Below are 17083 nucleotides of genomic sequence, written 5' to 3'. Positions count from 1 at the left end.
CTTTCCCTCCTACTATTGTTCTATCTACTTGTTGGCCTCCATTTTCAAGTGGGCGCCTCAATATTGGTTGGAGGCCCCAAACTGAGATACCTTAAACAGGCTTGAGCATTTATGCTCTGATAAGCAGGCCTCTTTAAGGTAGGTGCCTTGAGTTTTGCACCCAAAATCACAGGTAATTTTTCAAAATGTAGGCAGTTGTGTCTTGTCTGAAATTAGAATTTAAGCTCTTCAGGACTGTGTCATTCTAAGTGTTTACACAGCACCTAGCACAAAGGCCCCAATCTGAGGTGTTACAATATTGTAAATTCTAATAATGGCATATTTGGGGAGTAATATTATACACTCAAGTTTCAGGACCTTTTTCTATGCAAGCTGATGATGAACCAAGAGCCCCAAAGCCCAGGGAGCCCAGGTTTACAGCTCCTCATCAGCCTGGGCTTTCCAGGGTTCACAGCTCTGGGACAGCCACCATACAGACTGCCTTGGAGCCGGGGATCAGGGTTACCACTGTCTGTGGCTCTGAGTCAGCCTGACAGGAGGACTGCCCTAAAGCTGAGGCTCCATTGCTTTTCATAGAACATTTTGAAATTTTGTGGGTTTGGTATGAATTGGAACAAAACCCAATTTCAAAATATCAAATTCCTCCACAAAATAACTACCTTTCTGTGCTCAGCTCTTAGCGGGGAGCTTTGCAAACACTGAAAAAGGCAGGCCCTAAGACTTTACTGAGATAACAATTCTTCAGCACAACAAAGTTATCAGTATGTGTACTAAACCTCTGACACTAGAGGAAATAAAATGTATTTGTCATATATCAGCATAACTGCATAACTTGGGATCATATGGAACTCCCAATCTAGGAACCTTTCACAAAAAGCATCACAGAGGATGAGTAAATGTAAAATTATACTTTTATTCAAACATTTTTGTTGTTAAATAGAAAAATACTAAGGGAATGATTTGTCATTTGGGTGAATCAAAGTCTTAAATAATATTGTAGTGCAACTATTTGCATATTCACCTGAGATAAAATACTTCTATGCTACTTATATAATAAATATATCTGGCACCTTTTACATTCTTTTATACAGGGATGAAACATTAAAAAAAATCAATGGAGCAAAATGCAGGCATAATGCATGTACGATATATAGTCACGCTTCCTGTTAGACAGCTGGCAATGTTTAGTTGACTTAACCTTCTCACAGTGTCAGGATTTAAAATAATAGTTATTATCTATCAGTGATCAAGGCTCCACTTCAGGAAAGCATTTCAGCATATGCTCATCTGTAAGCATGTTCTTAAATCCCATAGACTAGAATGGAACTTCAGTACCTTCTTAACTTTAAGCACATTCTTCATTGCTTTCCTGAACTGAGATGCTTTTCTGATTCAGGGCCCTCTTTCCAGCCCAATTAAATCAATGATCAGCCATAATCTTATTAATTTTAACTATTAAAAGATAGTACCAGAAGGTCAGTTAAGCACAGTATTGGGTCTACACAGTATGTTTATATATAGTGCACAGGGAATATCAAGTAAACGTTGCACAGCAATGTATTATCTGGTTAATAAACATATAACAGAGAAACAGGAATTCAGTACATATTCATTTCTTACACAGCAATAGGAATTATAAATACTTTGTTGGTGTTTCTACAAAATGGATTTCATTATAAATAATGACTGAAAGCAATAGTTAAATATTAATAAATAGATTTATATAAAAATGGAATAATGAAAGGTATAACTAAGCCATTCAACATCTACATTTCCTTTTCTGATTTTGGCTCCTTTTTCTCTTTACATGAGTAGCTGGGTGGTCCTCTAGTAATTTTTGTAAGGTGGGGAAAAGTTCATTAACAGCTTTGCGTTGGATTTTCAAATGATTCATCTGTTTCAAATGACAAAAAAAAAAAGTCATTCCAAAAAGAACTGTAAAAAGTTAATTAGCATGCACTATGGTCTAGGTGGTTATATAGAGCATTACATTGTACGGCAAACTAACACACTGATGAAGAATAGCAATAACCCACCAATCCATCAGCCTGTTCAGATAAGGAAGCGTAAAATTCTAATGAATTTTGCTGTCCAGTTTCCAAGCTATTTCATGACATGGCACAAGTCAACAGCATTCTATTCAACTGAGCTACTGTGTAGCTCATCGTGGTATATTATGATGATTTTTATGTTACTGTGGTATTGGAGGACAGATTATTAATGCAGGGCCACACGTTGATGGCTGTAATTGAAATCAATGGAGTTACCCTGGTGTTAACAGTAGAATCTGATTCGGAATGTCACTTTTGGAGGCTGTCTTTTAATCCTGCTTAAACTATGACTATGAACTGATTACTACTTCCTCAACCTAGTTAAGGAGGCACAAGGCTGTTAAATATTTAATAATCTGACATAAGGTTAAGGTTGTCTGTTAATCTTGTTGGCTCTTTATTTTCATTAATCAATTTTTAGATTAAAATGTTTCAAATGTTAAAATGCAGCAGCTGGGTTATTTTATGAGTGCACATACACACTAGGTAAAAAAACACAAATAAAAAAAATAACCGAAAAAATTTCCCTGCAGGCAATACTAGACTGTCACCCCCGAATGAAAACACTTAGGCAAAAGCCTACAAAAGAAAGGGGCCTTTGGCTTTGCCCTGAAAGCCAAGAAGCGGAGGCTGTGCTGCCTCAAAAGGGGAAAGAATTCTATATTTTGCCTTCACAAAACAAAAGGGGATTTGGGGGGGGAGGGGGGAAGAAAAGAAATATCCTTACCGGAAGATTTGCCAACTCCATTAGGTCTTTGACTTTTTTGAAGCTGTCCTTTAAGTCAATGTTCAAAGTATGTAGGCTATTATTTATGTTCTTGATGTGGGGTTTACTCATAGCTGGGCCCATACTTTCAAACATTTTCAAGTACATGGAAACAATCTGGCTGAGTATGATTTTTTTTTCATTTGTCTGTTAGAAATACAGGAAATAACAGGGTTTAATGAACTTCCATCAACAGAGAAATGTAGAAAATCCAAATGAAGGCCTTCCACGGTGGTCAAAGAGTACTCAGTGCAACTCAGGACAGGGGAACGTAAAGGGGGCCTTATGCCTTGATTCTGAGTTGGCTGTGCCTTCAGCTGAGCACCTGGCATGAACTAAAGTATCCTGAGGGCTGTTGTAATTTGTGCCAGCTTCCAGCAATCCCAAAAAGCCATTATAGCAACCTAGCAATAGCTCATAGGAGCTCCATGGCTACACCCTTTTTCTCCCAGCCATGCCCCCAACACTAGCAGAGAAGGTGGATAAATGTCATAGGAGCCACTAAGTCCGTTCTAAACTACTGAGGCACCTGGGACATTGAGGTGATTCTTTTGGGTTGAGAGCCACTTTGCACAAATAGTGCAATGCAAAGCAGCCACACTGCTGCTCAAAATCTGGTCCTCCGGAATTAAGCTTACCTCGTTCCAATTTTTCAGTCTTTCTGTGAAAATAGATCCACCATCAGCAACATCCGACTGATTTGAATTCTGCAATGGAAAATAGAAATTACTTAGAAGTAGACAACAAGATTTACTATAAAACAAACCAGACCCTCCTCTAACTTGAATGGGAGTATTAGTGAACTACAGACAAGAATTATTTTTGCTTTAAGGGTTTTTAAGGGTTTCATCGCTCAGGAATTATATAACTATATACACTAAACTGTCAAGTCCCATTGGTACTCTGTTAATTGTACAACAAATGTTATTAGTCTACTTACCTGTACCTTTTCCACCTGCAGTTCATCTGATAAATTACTAGCTACTCACAGTGTGTATATTACTATGTGCTCTTTGTGGATGCTGACATTAACAACCAACTAATAGACATAGCAAATTGTTTTGAATTGTCCAATCTGATCTTATCTTGTTTTCTGAGGGATCTGAGGCAAGCAGTGCAAAATCAGGGGGCCTAATCCTTCATTCTTTCCTTTTACAGTACTTACTCAGGAAAATCTCCACCTGACTTCAAAAAATGAATGGGAATTCATTTAACTTAGTGAAAATTTTGTATCAGAGTGCAAAGGGCCCATGTTAAGGGCTTGAATGTGGCTTAAGTAGTGCACATAAACCATTCCTGTTTGGGTGAATTGCAAAGAGCCCAGTTCTAGCAGAGGCCAACTGTAATTTTATGGCTGTCATTTCAAAGACTCAGAACTCCTATAATATCAGAGGTTTGTAAAAACTGGGGAAAAGTCCAATACCCCACTATCTGACGGAGGGATGCAAAGGTATTGTGGACTAGACAGCATTTTGCATAGCTGCCATTCACAAAAACAGGTGCCATGTATACTGTATCTCAGTGGTTGCAGTGTTAGAAAATACAGAGCTTTAAAAATATTTGTCTATGGGAAATGGAGTTATTTTTACTAGTCACGGTAAATTGGTAATTCTAACAATACAATGTGAATTATTTCATGTTTTGTTTGTTCAATAATGTAATTACAGAGGCTTCAGTGGGATAATTTGCATATTAAGTGCCTTGCTGAATCAGGGCCTATTTTGAGAACTTCTGAGCCTTGCTGAACTTGCTGAGTTCTGAGGCTGCTTCAGGGCCTTGCTGAATCAGGGCCAATTTTGAGAACTTCTGAGCATCAGCAGTGGGCTTAAATTCTTGACTTCAGTGAAAATAGGAAAAGCTTAGCACCTCCCAGGATTTGGCCCTACAAAATCACATATATTGTAATAAGAATCTCACGTAATCATGGTCATTTTATTATATAAACTAATATCTCATTTAAACTTTGAGCACTTGGCAAAGATTAAACCAGCCTCACAACATTCGTTTTCAGTTATTACTGTAACTATTACACTTGTTCTACAGGCAGTTAAACACACAAAGTCAATGGCTGAGCTGGAAATGGAAGCCAGTGATCCAGACCCCCAGTTCTTTGCTCTGGCTACAAGAGCATTCTGCATCTTTCATTAATTTAAGACAGCGGTTTTCCATCTTTTTTCATTTGTGGATCCCTAAAAAATTTCGAATGCAGGTGTGGATCCCTTTGGAAATCTTAGACATAGTCTGTGGACCCCCAGGGTTCAATGGACCACAAGGTGAAAACTACTGGTTTAAGGAAATGAATTAAAAATGTAAAAAATCAATTAATGACCACCCATCCTATAGCTCTTACTCCCATTAGTAATCCCAGTTGAAGTCAACAGGTAATCTGATTGACTTCTAAGTGATCATAAATTAATTAACATAATCTCTCTGAAAAGTGGTAATATTACAGATTTAGTGTTCTTGCAAAAATCATAATCTCAGTGACGGATTAATGTAGCAATGATTCAAAAATACTAAAGAATAAGCACTAGGGGCCACCTTTGAGCAACGTAACAAGAAAAAAGCACCAGATGCATTTGCTAAAGGAAAGGGTCTCTTTTCATCTCAGTCATTTTCATTTATTCCTGTTTACATTATTTACTATTACTTACTCCCCTATCTCTGGCAAATGTAACTTTATCAACCTAAAACTAATGATGATCCAGGAAGTTATATCCTAACTGTTGCAAGATTTTCTCATTTTGCATTGTTCCATGCGATTGATTGCTAAATGGAAATGGGAGAACGTCTCCATCATGAAGCATAAACAGTTATAACAATTTTCCTCAGATAGATTCAAAATACTACATTTAACTTACTTTAATTAGTTCAGTTGGAAGGACCTTACCGTTGGTGACAAAGGTGAATAGCACAAACCAAAGGAATTGTCTAATATCAAACTATATTCAAGTAAACAATTAACTGCAAAGTCAACCCTACACATGTAGCGACAGGACTGTTCTACAATAGCTGTCAGAAACCAACTCTATTCAACTTTCAGTAATATTCAAGTCCAAATGGTGTCTAAAGCATAAGCAGTAAGAGAGGAAGAGTGTATTATTAGAAGGTTATACTTACAAAGTCAGCTTTCAGTTTTTCTATATCTCCTTCTAGTCTAACAGCAATTGATTGACAAAAGAAACATCCAAAACAAGAGATAGACAGAAGGATGAAGAGAGATGTCTGAGGATTCATTTCTTTGGAGTCAGTGAAGTAGAAATGCTGAAGTGGTTTCTCAGTATGGCTATCAGACCCAAAGCAATGAGCTAACCTTCTAACAGTGAGGTCTGTTATTAGAAAAAAGCCGACTAGTGAACTTCATCTGTCTTGCTGGTGGTATTTATACCTGGGTGTTGAATATTTTTATCTCATCATCAGAATTATACATTTTTCACAACTTTTAGAAAATGAGATGGTGTTAGATAGGACGTGATGCTCATTGGTGTTATTAATAGGTATGGTTTGTGGGATTTCAGCGTTTATAGTTTCCTTTAAATGACTAGGTCCCCCATGTGACAACATATGATGCGCAGTTACGTGTCCAGTCCTGCCACCCTTGAGGGATCCCTCGAAAGCATTTTCACTTAACAGCAGCCTGGCACTGGAAATTTTCCACATGGCTCATCGACTCCATTTACAGGTAAAATTTGCACGGTGTGCTGAAATGCTTCAATCATTTGTTTGTGGTGGTGAACAAATAGGAAAGGAAATTCTGGTACACGTTGGGGAAGTGGAGTTTTACAAAGCATAGGTGCTGTGGCTCATACATAAGATTCTTGCAAACCATCAGAAAGCAAAGAAATCCTATCATGTGGTTAAGGGGTCAGTTTGACTGTCAAGTCATTTGTGGCGGTGTTTTCAAGTAACCACTTCGATTAACACTGGATGCTTCCGAGCTATGAAAGGTTTATAGTAATGCGCACCTCAAGGTTATATTTTATGAAATTTAAATAGCCCTCTCTTTAAAGACAGAAATATTTTATGATATTTCCTTATTTCCATCTCCAGATTCAGCCTAGAGTCAGTGACTGTAGAAAATGAAATTCTGATACCAGTGGGATGATGTATTTTTTTAAGCCCTTGACTCTGCAGGTTCTTTCACTGTGCACAGCAGGGCCTGCAAGGTTGTACTACAGCACAGCTGCAGGTGGAGATTGTGCTTGGGTCATATTCCTCAACACTGAGCGGTACTTAAATCTCCCCCCTTCCACTCCCCTCAAATAACTTTTTGTTTGCACAAAATTAGTAAGGCATGAAAGCCGCAGGGCATGAGTGGAGAAAGGGCATGTTTAAGGAGACATGGACCTAATCACAGTCCTCCTCAGAGGTGCTCAGCTATGCACTTCCCTGGTTGGCCTTGCTACTGCTTAGAGTTGGGTGCACTGTGCGGAAACCTGCTCAATTTTGATCTGCTGCATTCACATTCACGTTTCATTGCCATTTATGGGAACAAAGCTTTGTTTGGACAGATGTACATGAATAAGGGGATGAGGCTCATTGCAAAATCTGTTTTGTGAAGAAACTGAAACGATGTCAGGTAGAAGTAGGGTAGCGTCCACCTTAGTGAAGGAGCAGGGTAGCAGCAGTGCAGCGAGGGGAGAGAATGGAGGGAGCCTGCTGGAGGGGGATAAGAGAAAAAGAAAGTGGGGACCAGATTAAAAGAAGAACCAGCTCTTCATATGTGTGGGCGTGCTTCACAGAGGCTACAGAGGAGGATATCATTGCAACCTCTGTAAAATTCAGGCTGAGGTGTTGATGAGGATTGTGTTGGCATCTTGGCTCTCTGAGCTCCCCTGCAGGATCATTGCTGGAGTGAGCGACAGCCCTTGATGGAGTAAGCTGCCCCTCTTCCTAAGCAGCAACACCTGCCCCAACGGACCAGTAAGGCTCTGCTGTTCCCACAGCCTTCTGTGCCCAGCTCGTGTGGTTACTTGTGTCTGTGCAAAGTAGGCATAAACTGCTACTATCACTGTGAATGGATAGTTGAGATTCTGCAGTGTTGGGATTGCATGATGCAATGGCTGGATCTTACATGCAAACAAAGGTCTATACATTAAATTATAAAACTCCCTGACGATAGCAGCACTAGCAAATGCTTCCCATCTCAAATGTTCAGAGTGCATGTCACAAGTGTAGCCTCACACAAACGAAATGATTTAACTGAAAACATGATTAAAATATTAGCACCGGGCAAAATCAGTTTGGCGCATGTTAAATGGCTTAAAAACTGGCTAATTGATGGATCTTATAACTTAATTGCTAATGGCAAGTTATCAGCTAGTTGAGGAGTATTTTTACTGGGATCCTGCAGGGGTCTGTTCTCAACCAAACACTATTCTATGTTTTTAGCAAAGATCTAGAAGAAAATATAAAATCATTGCTGTTAAAGTTTGCAGCTGACAACAGATTGGTGGAATGGTAAATAACACTGAGAATGGGTCACTGATAAACAGTGATCTGGATTGCTTGATAAAGTGAGCTCAGTCAAATAACTTGTTTTCATACTGCCAAATGCAAGTTCATTCATGTGCAAACAGAGAATATAGACCACATTTAGAAGGTGAGGGGAGGGGGCTGTATTCTAGAAATCAGGGACTCTGAAAAGGATATAGTTGTCTTCGTAGCTAACTAAGTCAATTTGAGCAGCCTTCTACAATCTTACGGGATCATGTGCACAAATAGAAATATCAAGCAGAAGGAGGGAAGTGATATTACTGTTTCATATGGCATTGTTGAAATCGCTGCTGGAATAGTGTGTCCAGTGCTGTTGTCCACACTTTCAACAGGATTTTGAAAAATTAGAAAGGTGTCAGAGAAGAACTACAAGACTATTAGTAATCTGGAAAGTAGACTTTATTATGAGACACTCAGAGAGCTCAGCCTAGTTAGCATATAACAGAGAAGTTGGGAGACAACTTGATCGTGTTCTAGAATTATGTACCCAAGGAGAAGATATGATAGTGTATGACTCTTTGATCCAGCAGACAAAGACATAACAAGTTCCAGTGGCTGGAAGATGAAGTCAGCAAAGTCTTTTTCCCTTTTCTGCCTTTTTCACACAGCTGATTTAACTTCAGCAGCAGCGCTAGGGTGACCCAGCCTGCTAAGGTAGGGAAACATACCTCCCTTGTCCACAACACACTGCCGATGTTCAAGTCAATGCAAATTGATTTTCTACTACAGAACACATGTTCTACCAAATGTATAAAATATAAACCAAAGATGACAATGAAATTGGATAAATGGGGCTGCTCCTTTTTTCAGATCTTGCTTAAGAACAAAGACACAATTGCATACAGCTGTTGTGTAGTCATATGTGACAATGAGCCATTTGAGAGTGAGGGAGATGGACACAGTTATGCCATGATGACAGGCACTAGTGCTAAGCGCAGTCTGTCTGCCAAGTAACACTGTCTGCGTATTGAGTCTTGTAGTCTCAGTCTCACTTAGATTCTTTCCCCCTCTATTTGGCCTTCAAATTATCAATTCAGTGATTAAGTGCTCTCCGGAAAAAAATGCAACATGTGTTTTCCAGGTAAATAGGACAGTTTCTGCGGGTGTTGTGAATGGAGCCAGCCCATGGAACTCATTGTAACTGGGTTCAAAAAAGAATTAGCTTAGCTAAGTCCCTGGAGGGAAGGTCCATCGATGGCTATTAGCCAAGATGGTCAGCTGAGCAAATGAAAAGATAGAAATACCCAAAAACATGCTGTGTACAATTTACTCTCTGAGTATAATTTACATGCTCTTGGGTATCCCTAAACCTCTAACTTCCAGAAGCTGGGACTGTATGGCAGGAGATGGATCATTCAATAAATTGCCCTGTTCCATTCACTCCCTCTGATGCATCTGGCACCAGCCATTGTTGAAAGACAGGATACTGGGCTAGGTAGACCATTGGTCTTACCCAGTCTGGCCATTCTTATGTTCTTAACCATGGCGGTGGAAAACCTACTACATAAAAAAAGGAAGGAATTCCCAAGTTTCATGTCATTTTCAGATGAAGGTGATGTCAATGGAAAAGCTGTACAAGTGTAGTCATAATAGCTATCCAAAGTACAGTCAGCACTGATATGGTTGCTTTTGCTATCAAGAAAAATAAATATATCTTGCAACCATTTTCCTATAAACTTAGTTTATATAATGAGGTTTTGAAAAATAATATAGAGGAGTTCCTTCTTTCATCTGTATTAGCAAAAGTAGGTCTTCTCTAGTTATGGTAAAGTGATATGAGCAAATATACAAATATACAAATCCATTTTATTCTGTACTTTTATTGAATACCAAATAAAATGCACTCACTGCACTATCACATTGAAAGTCATTACTGTACACAAATGGAAATTGTTTTTAAATTTTAAAACTAGCTTTAATCAGTTAAGAATTTTGAGTTAGGTTTAGTGGGTTTTTTGGATGTATAGAACTCTACAGAGGAATGACTTATTATTAAAGCTATTTATCCCCTAAAAATATCCTCTGTGATCTGCTAGTCCTTCCCAGATTAACACTGCTCTGGCTGGGACAAGGACTATGGTATTTCCATGAAGACTGATGTAGGTTTTAGGGAGACATTTATTTAATTAACAGCAAAAAATACTTTAGAAAATAAACATGTAACCAATGCTGCTGTAATCTAGCCTGACTATAGTCTCTCAACCTTGCAACTGGTTCTTGTCGAAAAGTCTGAATGAGTCTGCGAGTCAATAAGCAACTGTGCATTTCTCCCTGAAGTTTAACCTTTTTTAACACCCTTTTTAACATTCTGCCCTAATTCTCCTTTCCTTACTTTGGCACTCCTTGTGGCTCAGAAACAATAACTCTAGCAAGAATATAATTTTTATTAGGTCTGGCAGGAAAATTTAAAACTTCTGATGTCAGAAGTCTGATGTCCGAACTCCTGTCAACGTAACTCCTGTCAACTTTGTAACTTCCCTTAGTGTGCTGTCGCCATTGCGCTGTGCCGACAGGAAATGTGTTCCCAATGACACAGCACTATACTTTTTTTGGAGATGGTTTTATTAGATCAATTTCTGGATCGATTGAGCATGTCTTCACTGCCACTCAATCGATGCAGATAGATTGATCTGACGGCGGCAAATTTGCCACCGTCAGTGTGTACATAGCCGTGATTTACATTTGCTTTCTCTTGCTAGCTTTGTAAAAGCCAACTCCTTTAAGGAGATCTGAGTAAGCACATTCTGCACTACCACAAAGCCCTTCTGAAGTCAATGGGGAATCCATGGAGGGGCAAGGGTTTGCCTGCATAGATCCAGTTGCAGGATCAGGCCTTGTTATAATACTATAAGTCTCATTGCCCAGGTCCATCCAGGAGCTCATGACCACTTTTCCAGATCCCAAGCAAGTGTGAGTATGTATTAGTTTTCCACTAGAGCTGGTTGCTACCTTCACAGATAGCTCTGGAGGTATCTCAGTATCTAATATTCACTTTCATTTTCACAAGATCTTATCCATTTTCCAAACAAATGCCACCTAAATGTCAGCTTCCAGCTTCTGTGATACCCTCACTTTAAATACTCTATTATTTTTAAATACAAAAAATGACAAAAAATACACTAGAGTTTCTTGAGTGGTTAATAATGAGCTACAAGATCCTTTCTCATGAATATTCCTGTCCAGTGAAAGTCATTAGCACATGGCAGTTATTTTAGGATCCGTGTGAAACAAGTTAGAGAACACTGTTAACTTCCTAGTGGACAGGTGTCCACATCACAAAAACCACGATCAATAGTTGGTACCATGTTGGAAATTCAGTCAAGAGACTGAACATTGAACGGACAACTTCAGTTTCCGGTGCTGTCAATAAAGCACCTTTCATAAGATTTCACTTCAAATAGAATTTTGGTAAAAAAAAAACCCAACATCTGCCGATCTTTTAGGCTTTTCTACCCCCTCAGCGAGACAGTCCCACTCGTTTTCCTAACATGATGAGTCTACTGTACACTCTTCATGTGTCAATGGTTTGATGATTCACTCCTTTTTGTTGGGTTGGATTTTATTTGAAGTCCATGCGTTTTATTTCCATTCTTTAAATTAAAAAAGTCTCCATCCCATTCTCTGTGTATATTTGCACAGTTCCGTTTTCATAGTTAAAAATGTCCTACTTGTACAGATTTGTGTAATTAATTATTCATTTGTGTATTTACATTTATAAGATATTACCAGTAAGTATAATACATAGTAATACATGTCTAATTGGATTGTCAGCTATGCATCTTGTCTGTTTACTTGTTTCAAAAAACACCATTTGTGGCTCTGTATAATAATTTAATAATGTGAGTGTCCCCATGTAAATATGAGTTTATGTTTGTTTGTAATTTAATTACTAATTTTAAGAACAGCTTATTAGGAGATATTCATGAAATACCTGAAAGCAATGAGTGGACATTTCTTGTCAAAGCCATTTTTGAAATGCATAAGGGAGTTTCCTAGTTGGTATTTGCAGTGTGACGCAATCACTTCTTTTAAAATGATCCACTATATTGTTCAGTGGGGATTCCTCTCACTCTCCCTGCACTTTCATCACTGTGACTAAGCAAACCATTTTTCTTTAATCACCGAAATAGGATTTCCCATGGCAAAGGTAGGTATGCAAATTCAGACTTACCCCTCTGTCCTGCCTCCAGATCACGTATAAGTGGGTGAGAAAATCTGTCGTACATCAATCCAGCCACAGATGACAGTTTACCTTAAACTGGTCTTGTTAATGGCAATTTGGCTGCACAGAATTTCCAGTTCAATTTTGAATTTTAAATGCAAACCAGCAGTGTGCAACAACTTTAGTTTTTAGATGTTGTGCAAAAACCTAACGTTACTGTGCAGCCATGGTGTGTTTCCTCTTGATCTGACAGGAAATAAAGCTGCCTATTGAAAAGCTACTGTGGGCTGCCTGTTGAATACATTTTATTTTTTAAGTTACACTTCTTGCCTTTTCAGACATCTGAAGTTGAAATGTCTTGGGTGAGTTCTTGAGAATATACTGATTTAGGTACTGTGAAAATCCCTAAAACGAAATGAAAACAACCTTAACTGGCAAATTAATATGCAATCACATTTAGAATGCTAGAGAATTAGTGTAAATAGTTGGCTTCTGCTTCTTTGAGCATGGCATCCAGTATTTGCCCCAAAGAGCATATTGACCTATTCATAAGATGAGACAACACCAGGTGGGCAAAACAAACAAATGTGGAGAAGAACAAAGTAAATAATTAGTTACCAGAATTTAATATTATGAAAACCTAAGCAGCACTGGTTGCATGTGGCAAGATTTTTTTTTTAATGTTTAAAAGCATCTGTAAGAATTAAACATTTGGTTGGAATTGGATAGCTTTCCTTATGTAGGCACCAGTTCTGCAAACACTTACACATATGTTTAACTGTATGCATGTGAGTAGTTACATGGACTTCAGTGCAGCTGTTCACAAGTGTAAAGTTAAGTATTTACAGGATCAGGGCCAAATTTTTCAGAGGTGCTGACCTTTCTAAATATAACCAGGCTAGGAGCCCATACTATTAGGTCACATCCTATTGTTTCTTTCCCTCCCGTGAATGGATTCTATATCACAGGATACTGACTATGCTGAAGGTAACATTGGTAACTTGTCAGGAAATCTGCGTAAGCAATGGGATCCTTCTGGTTTGCTGGGAATGTATAAATGCTGACTATGACATGGTTAGTCATCTAATGATGGTAGCTTTTCATTAGATTTTTGTGAGTGAGATTATATTTCATCAGTTACTTAATGGTTAGTTAATATGTAGGAAATCCTAGCTGATATCTATAAAAAACATGTACATTATCCATTTGCATGCTGCTACTTAGCTTGGTCTCCACCACTTTTTACCTAAATATATACAACAAAAGTTCTGCAGGGCTCTTGTCTCAGTCACTGTGCACCTTCAGTACGCTACGCTGCTATGTTAGCCACACACCAATGTAAAGTACAGCCCTTCCTAAGATTAAAAGCCTAACAAAAACATGTACAAATCGAATTATGTGCATTCAGATTGTTAAAGGTTCATAACTCAGTCAAATCAAAATCGTTTTTCACCAAGACACTCAAAGGCCCTCCTATATCCATGCCAAGTTTCAGCTGTCAAGACCCACACATTTTGACTGTATGGTTGCTTGGAAAAGGACACAAGACATTGTTATAATTGGGAAAAGTGTGGATTTTTTCACTCCCTCACAATGAAAAATGGCAAATCAGTTTTGTCCAGCTACTTCAGAAATATTTACCTTTCAACATTTGAAAAGTTCTGAGCAACAAAAAGCAGGGTCTCAGAATGGAAACTGTTCTGTAACATTAGCCAAAATGATCACATATATTACAGTGCTACACATAAATAGAATGCTCTAAAAATAAAAAGGGATCATTATGATTATGTAGTCTGATATCCTGCATAACACAGACCGTAGCATTTCACCCAGCAATTCCAGCATTGAGCCCAACAACTTGTGGTCAACCTAAAACATATAGCAAGAGATTATGTCTTAATTTATAGACTGTTTACAGACTCAATGGCTATTAGCCATGATATGCAGGGATTGTTGTTTGCCAGAGGCTGGGAATGGCCAACGGGATGGATAACTTGATGATCACCTGTTTTATTCATTCCCTCTGAAGCACATGGCATTGGAGACTGTTGCAAGACAGGATGCTGGGGCAGGTGGAGAATTGGGCTGACTCACTATGGCCGTTCTTGTGTTCTTCTGACTCCAAGTGATAGTGAATGTACCACTTTGCCTGTTGAGCTTTTCTAATGGCTAATTACCCTCACTTAAAAATTAACATTTTATTGCCAGTTGACCTTTGCACTATTGGATCTTGTGCTTTCTGCTGTTTGAGTGAAGAACCCTATAGCATATTCTCCCTGTGCAGGTAATTGTAAAACTGTGATTAAATTGCCTCTTTTTTACCCTCTCTTCAATAGACTAAATAGATTGAGCTTCTTTAGTGTCTCATTGCAAGGCATGTTTTCAGACCCTGTCAATTATTCTTATACCTCATCTCCAAACCCACTCCAGTTTTTTAATATTGTTTGAAAAATGTGAACACCAAAACTGGACACAGTATACTAGTGGAGAATTCATCAGTGCCATGTACACAGGTCATATCAGCTATTTCCTCCTGCTCAGTAGTCCCATTTATGTGCACAGAAATCATGTTCATTAGGATTCATGCTCTTTTTACTATGGTATCACATTCACTATCAACAGTGATTCCCTAAGTCCTTTTCAGCATCATTCTCACCAGACTACAGTTCCCCATCCATAAGTATAGCCTACATTCTTTAGGTGAAATCCTCGCCCCATTGAATTCAATTGCAAAATTCCCATTCACGTCAATGAGGCCAGGATTTCACTCTTTACTCCTCGATATCTGACCTTGCATTTGGCTGCATTAAAACACATGTTGTTTGGTTGTGTCCTGTTTTCCAAGAAGTTATGACCACTCTGTGTTAGTGATCTTCCTCCTCGTTATTTACCACCCCACCAGTCAGCTGCAAACTTTATCAGCAATCATTTTATATTTTCTTCCAGATCACTGATGATAATAATGAATAGTGTATGACTGGGAACCAGAACCCGCTGGCTCCCACTTGTTGACAATTCCCCATTATCAGTGAAGTATTGTGGTGAGTCAGTAGTTTAAATATTCAGGAGTAAAAAATATACTGCAAATGGTACTACAGATGGGTCCGTAATGTAGAAAAATAGAATGCAGTTGAGAAACGGTATTATGGCCCTGATTATCCACCATGTTTGAGTTCCACTTGTCACAGCTGAGGTAGGAGGTAGAACAGAGATGGCTTGTACATGTGGGGGACAAACCTTGTATGTGCACTAGGTACTTCTTAATTTAAAACTCACGTAGGCTGCTCTTCTCCAGTCATTGCTTTGATCATACGTTGGTTTGGAATTCACATCTACTCTAATTCATTTTACAGAATTTTACGTTAAACAAACTTTCCTCTCTTGTAGGGAGAAAAACAAACTGTCTTTTCCACTGACACAGCACACTGTGGTTTCTTATTCACAAATTCTTATTCCTAATATGTAAAGGGTTACTTTGCAAATATACTATCAAGTGAGTAATTTACCAAGCCTGTGGTTTATCACTCTGATCTCTTTATCATCTGGAAAGTGCCATTGGTTATTCCTTAAGTGTTACCCAGGAACAGAGAAACGCATTAACATGATAAAATTTGTCTAGGAAATGTAACTTGTTTCTTCACTTGTGGTTAGGGACTAAGAGCTGTGGTGGCGCATACCATTTTTTCTTTCAGGGGTGTTGGAAAGAAGGAAATAACCGGTATATTGATACTAGATTTGTGCCATTAAACATCATTTTCACAAAACATTGACCCTGAATTGTATAACTAACATTTATATCCTTGATTGGCGGTAACTGAATCACCAACTATAGTAGTTAGCAACAGAAATGACTTACTACTTCCTTATATTCTGCGACTGAGGTTATTTTCCACTCCCCCGCCCTGCCGAGTAGAAAACATATTAGATATATTTCTATCGTCAAGTACCAACAAGCCTTAAAAGAAAAATGGGGAGGGAGGGGACTCTTAACTATATCAATCAGTTAACATTAACAAATCGTATGTAATAATAATAAATGTTGCATTTCTGTAAGAATGTGTCTAAAGAGCACTGGTGCCTTTAAAAATATGACAATCAACTATAAGGCAGTTTTAAAAAATGAACTAAAGTTCAGAGGAACTTTTGGGTACCTTGATGACGTTCCAAATGAAACCTCCAGACATATTGGTATTCACCTATCACCTGCAAATGTTATGGCTACAGTGTTTGTATAATTCAGTTTGTTTGATTTAGAATCTAGCAAAAGTGGTATACTCAGCAAGTTGGTTTCCATATTGGTCCCAAGAAATGAGTTCAGTTTGAAGCTCCTGCAGTACACAACTGGAGATCCAAAGATCTGGTAATGCTGTAGTGGATATTCCCATTTACATTTTTTAACCAATTTCTACCAATTACAGTTGGCAGCTAGATTTTCGAACAATACAATGGGGCTGTTAGTCCACTGGTTCTATTGATCCTGTAGTGGAAGCCATCAGTAACTGTTAGAAATCAATCAGCACCATCTGAAGATCCAATAGAGTCTACTGGAATTTCCACTAATACCCTACCATCAGTTTTAGGGGATAATCCAACCCCATTGAAGACAAT

At 38.4% G+C, this 17083-nt stretch overlaps 1 protein-coding gene across 1 annotated transcript; it reads right to left on the bottom strand.

Annotated features, from left to right (window-relative positions):
• Positions 1-1759: 1759 nt before the first annotated feature.
• IFNG (interferon gamma) lies at positions 1760-6054 on the bottom strand. Its single transcript, XM_067563943.1, has 4 exons — positions 5938-6054; positions 3456-3524; positions 2779-2964; positions 1760-1894 (listed from the first exon to the last, which is right to left on the bottom strand). The coding sequence occupies exons 1-4, from the start codon at positions 6052-6054 to the stop codon at positions 1760-1762; spliced, it is 507 nt and encodes a 168-aa protein (XP_067420044.1).
• Positions 6055-17083: the final 11029 nt, after the last annotated feature.

This window comes from Emydura macquarii, unplaced genomic scaffold, assembly GCF_026122565.2.
Source record: "Emydura macquarii macquarii isolate MOO-44397 ecotype Brisbane River unplaced genomic scaffold, CSIRO-AGI_Emac_v2 contig_2636, whole genome shotgun sequence".
Taxonomy (NCBI): Eukaryota; Metazoa; Chordata; order Testudines; family Chelidae; genus Emydura; species Emydura macquarii.
The sequence above is the reverse complement of the archived record's forward strand: the minus strand, read 5'-3'. Positions and strand labels throughout refer to the sequence as shown.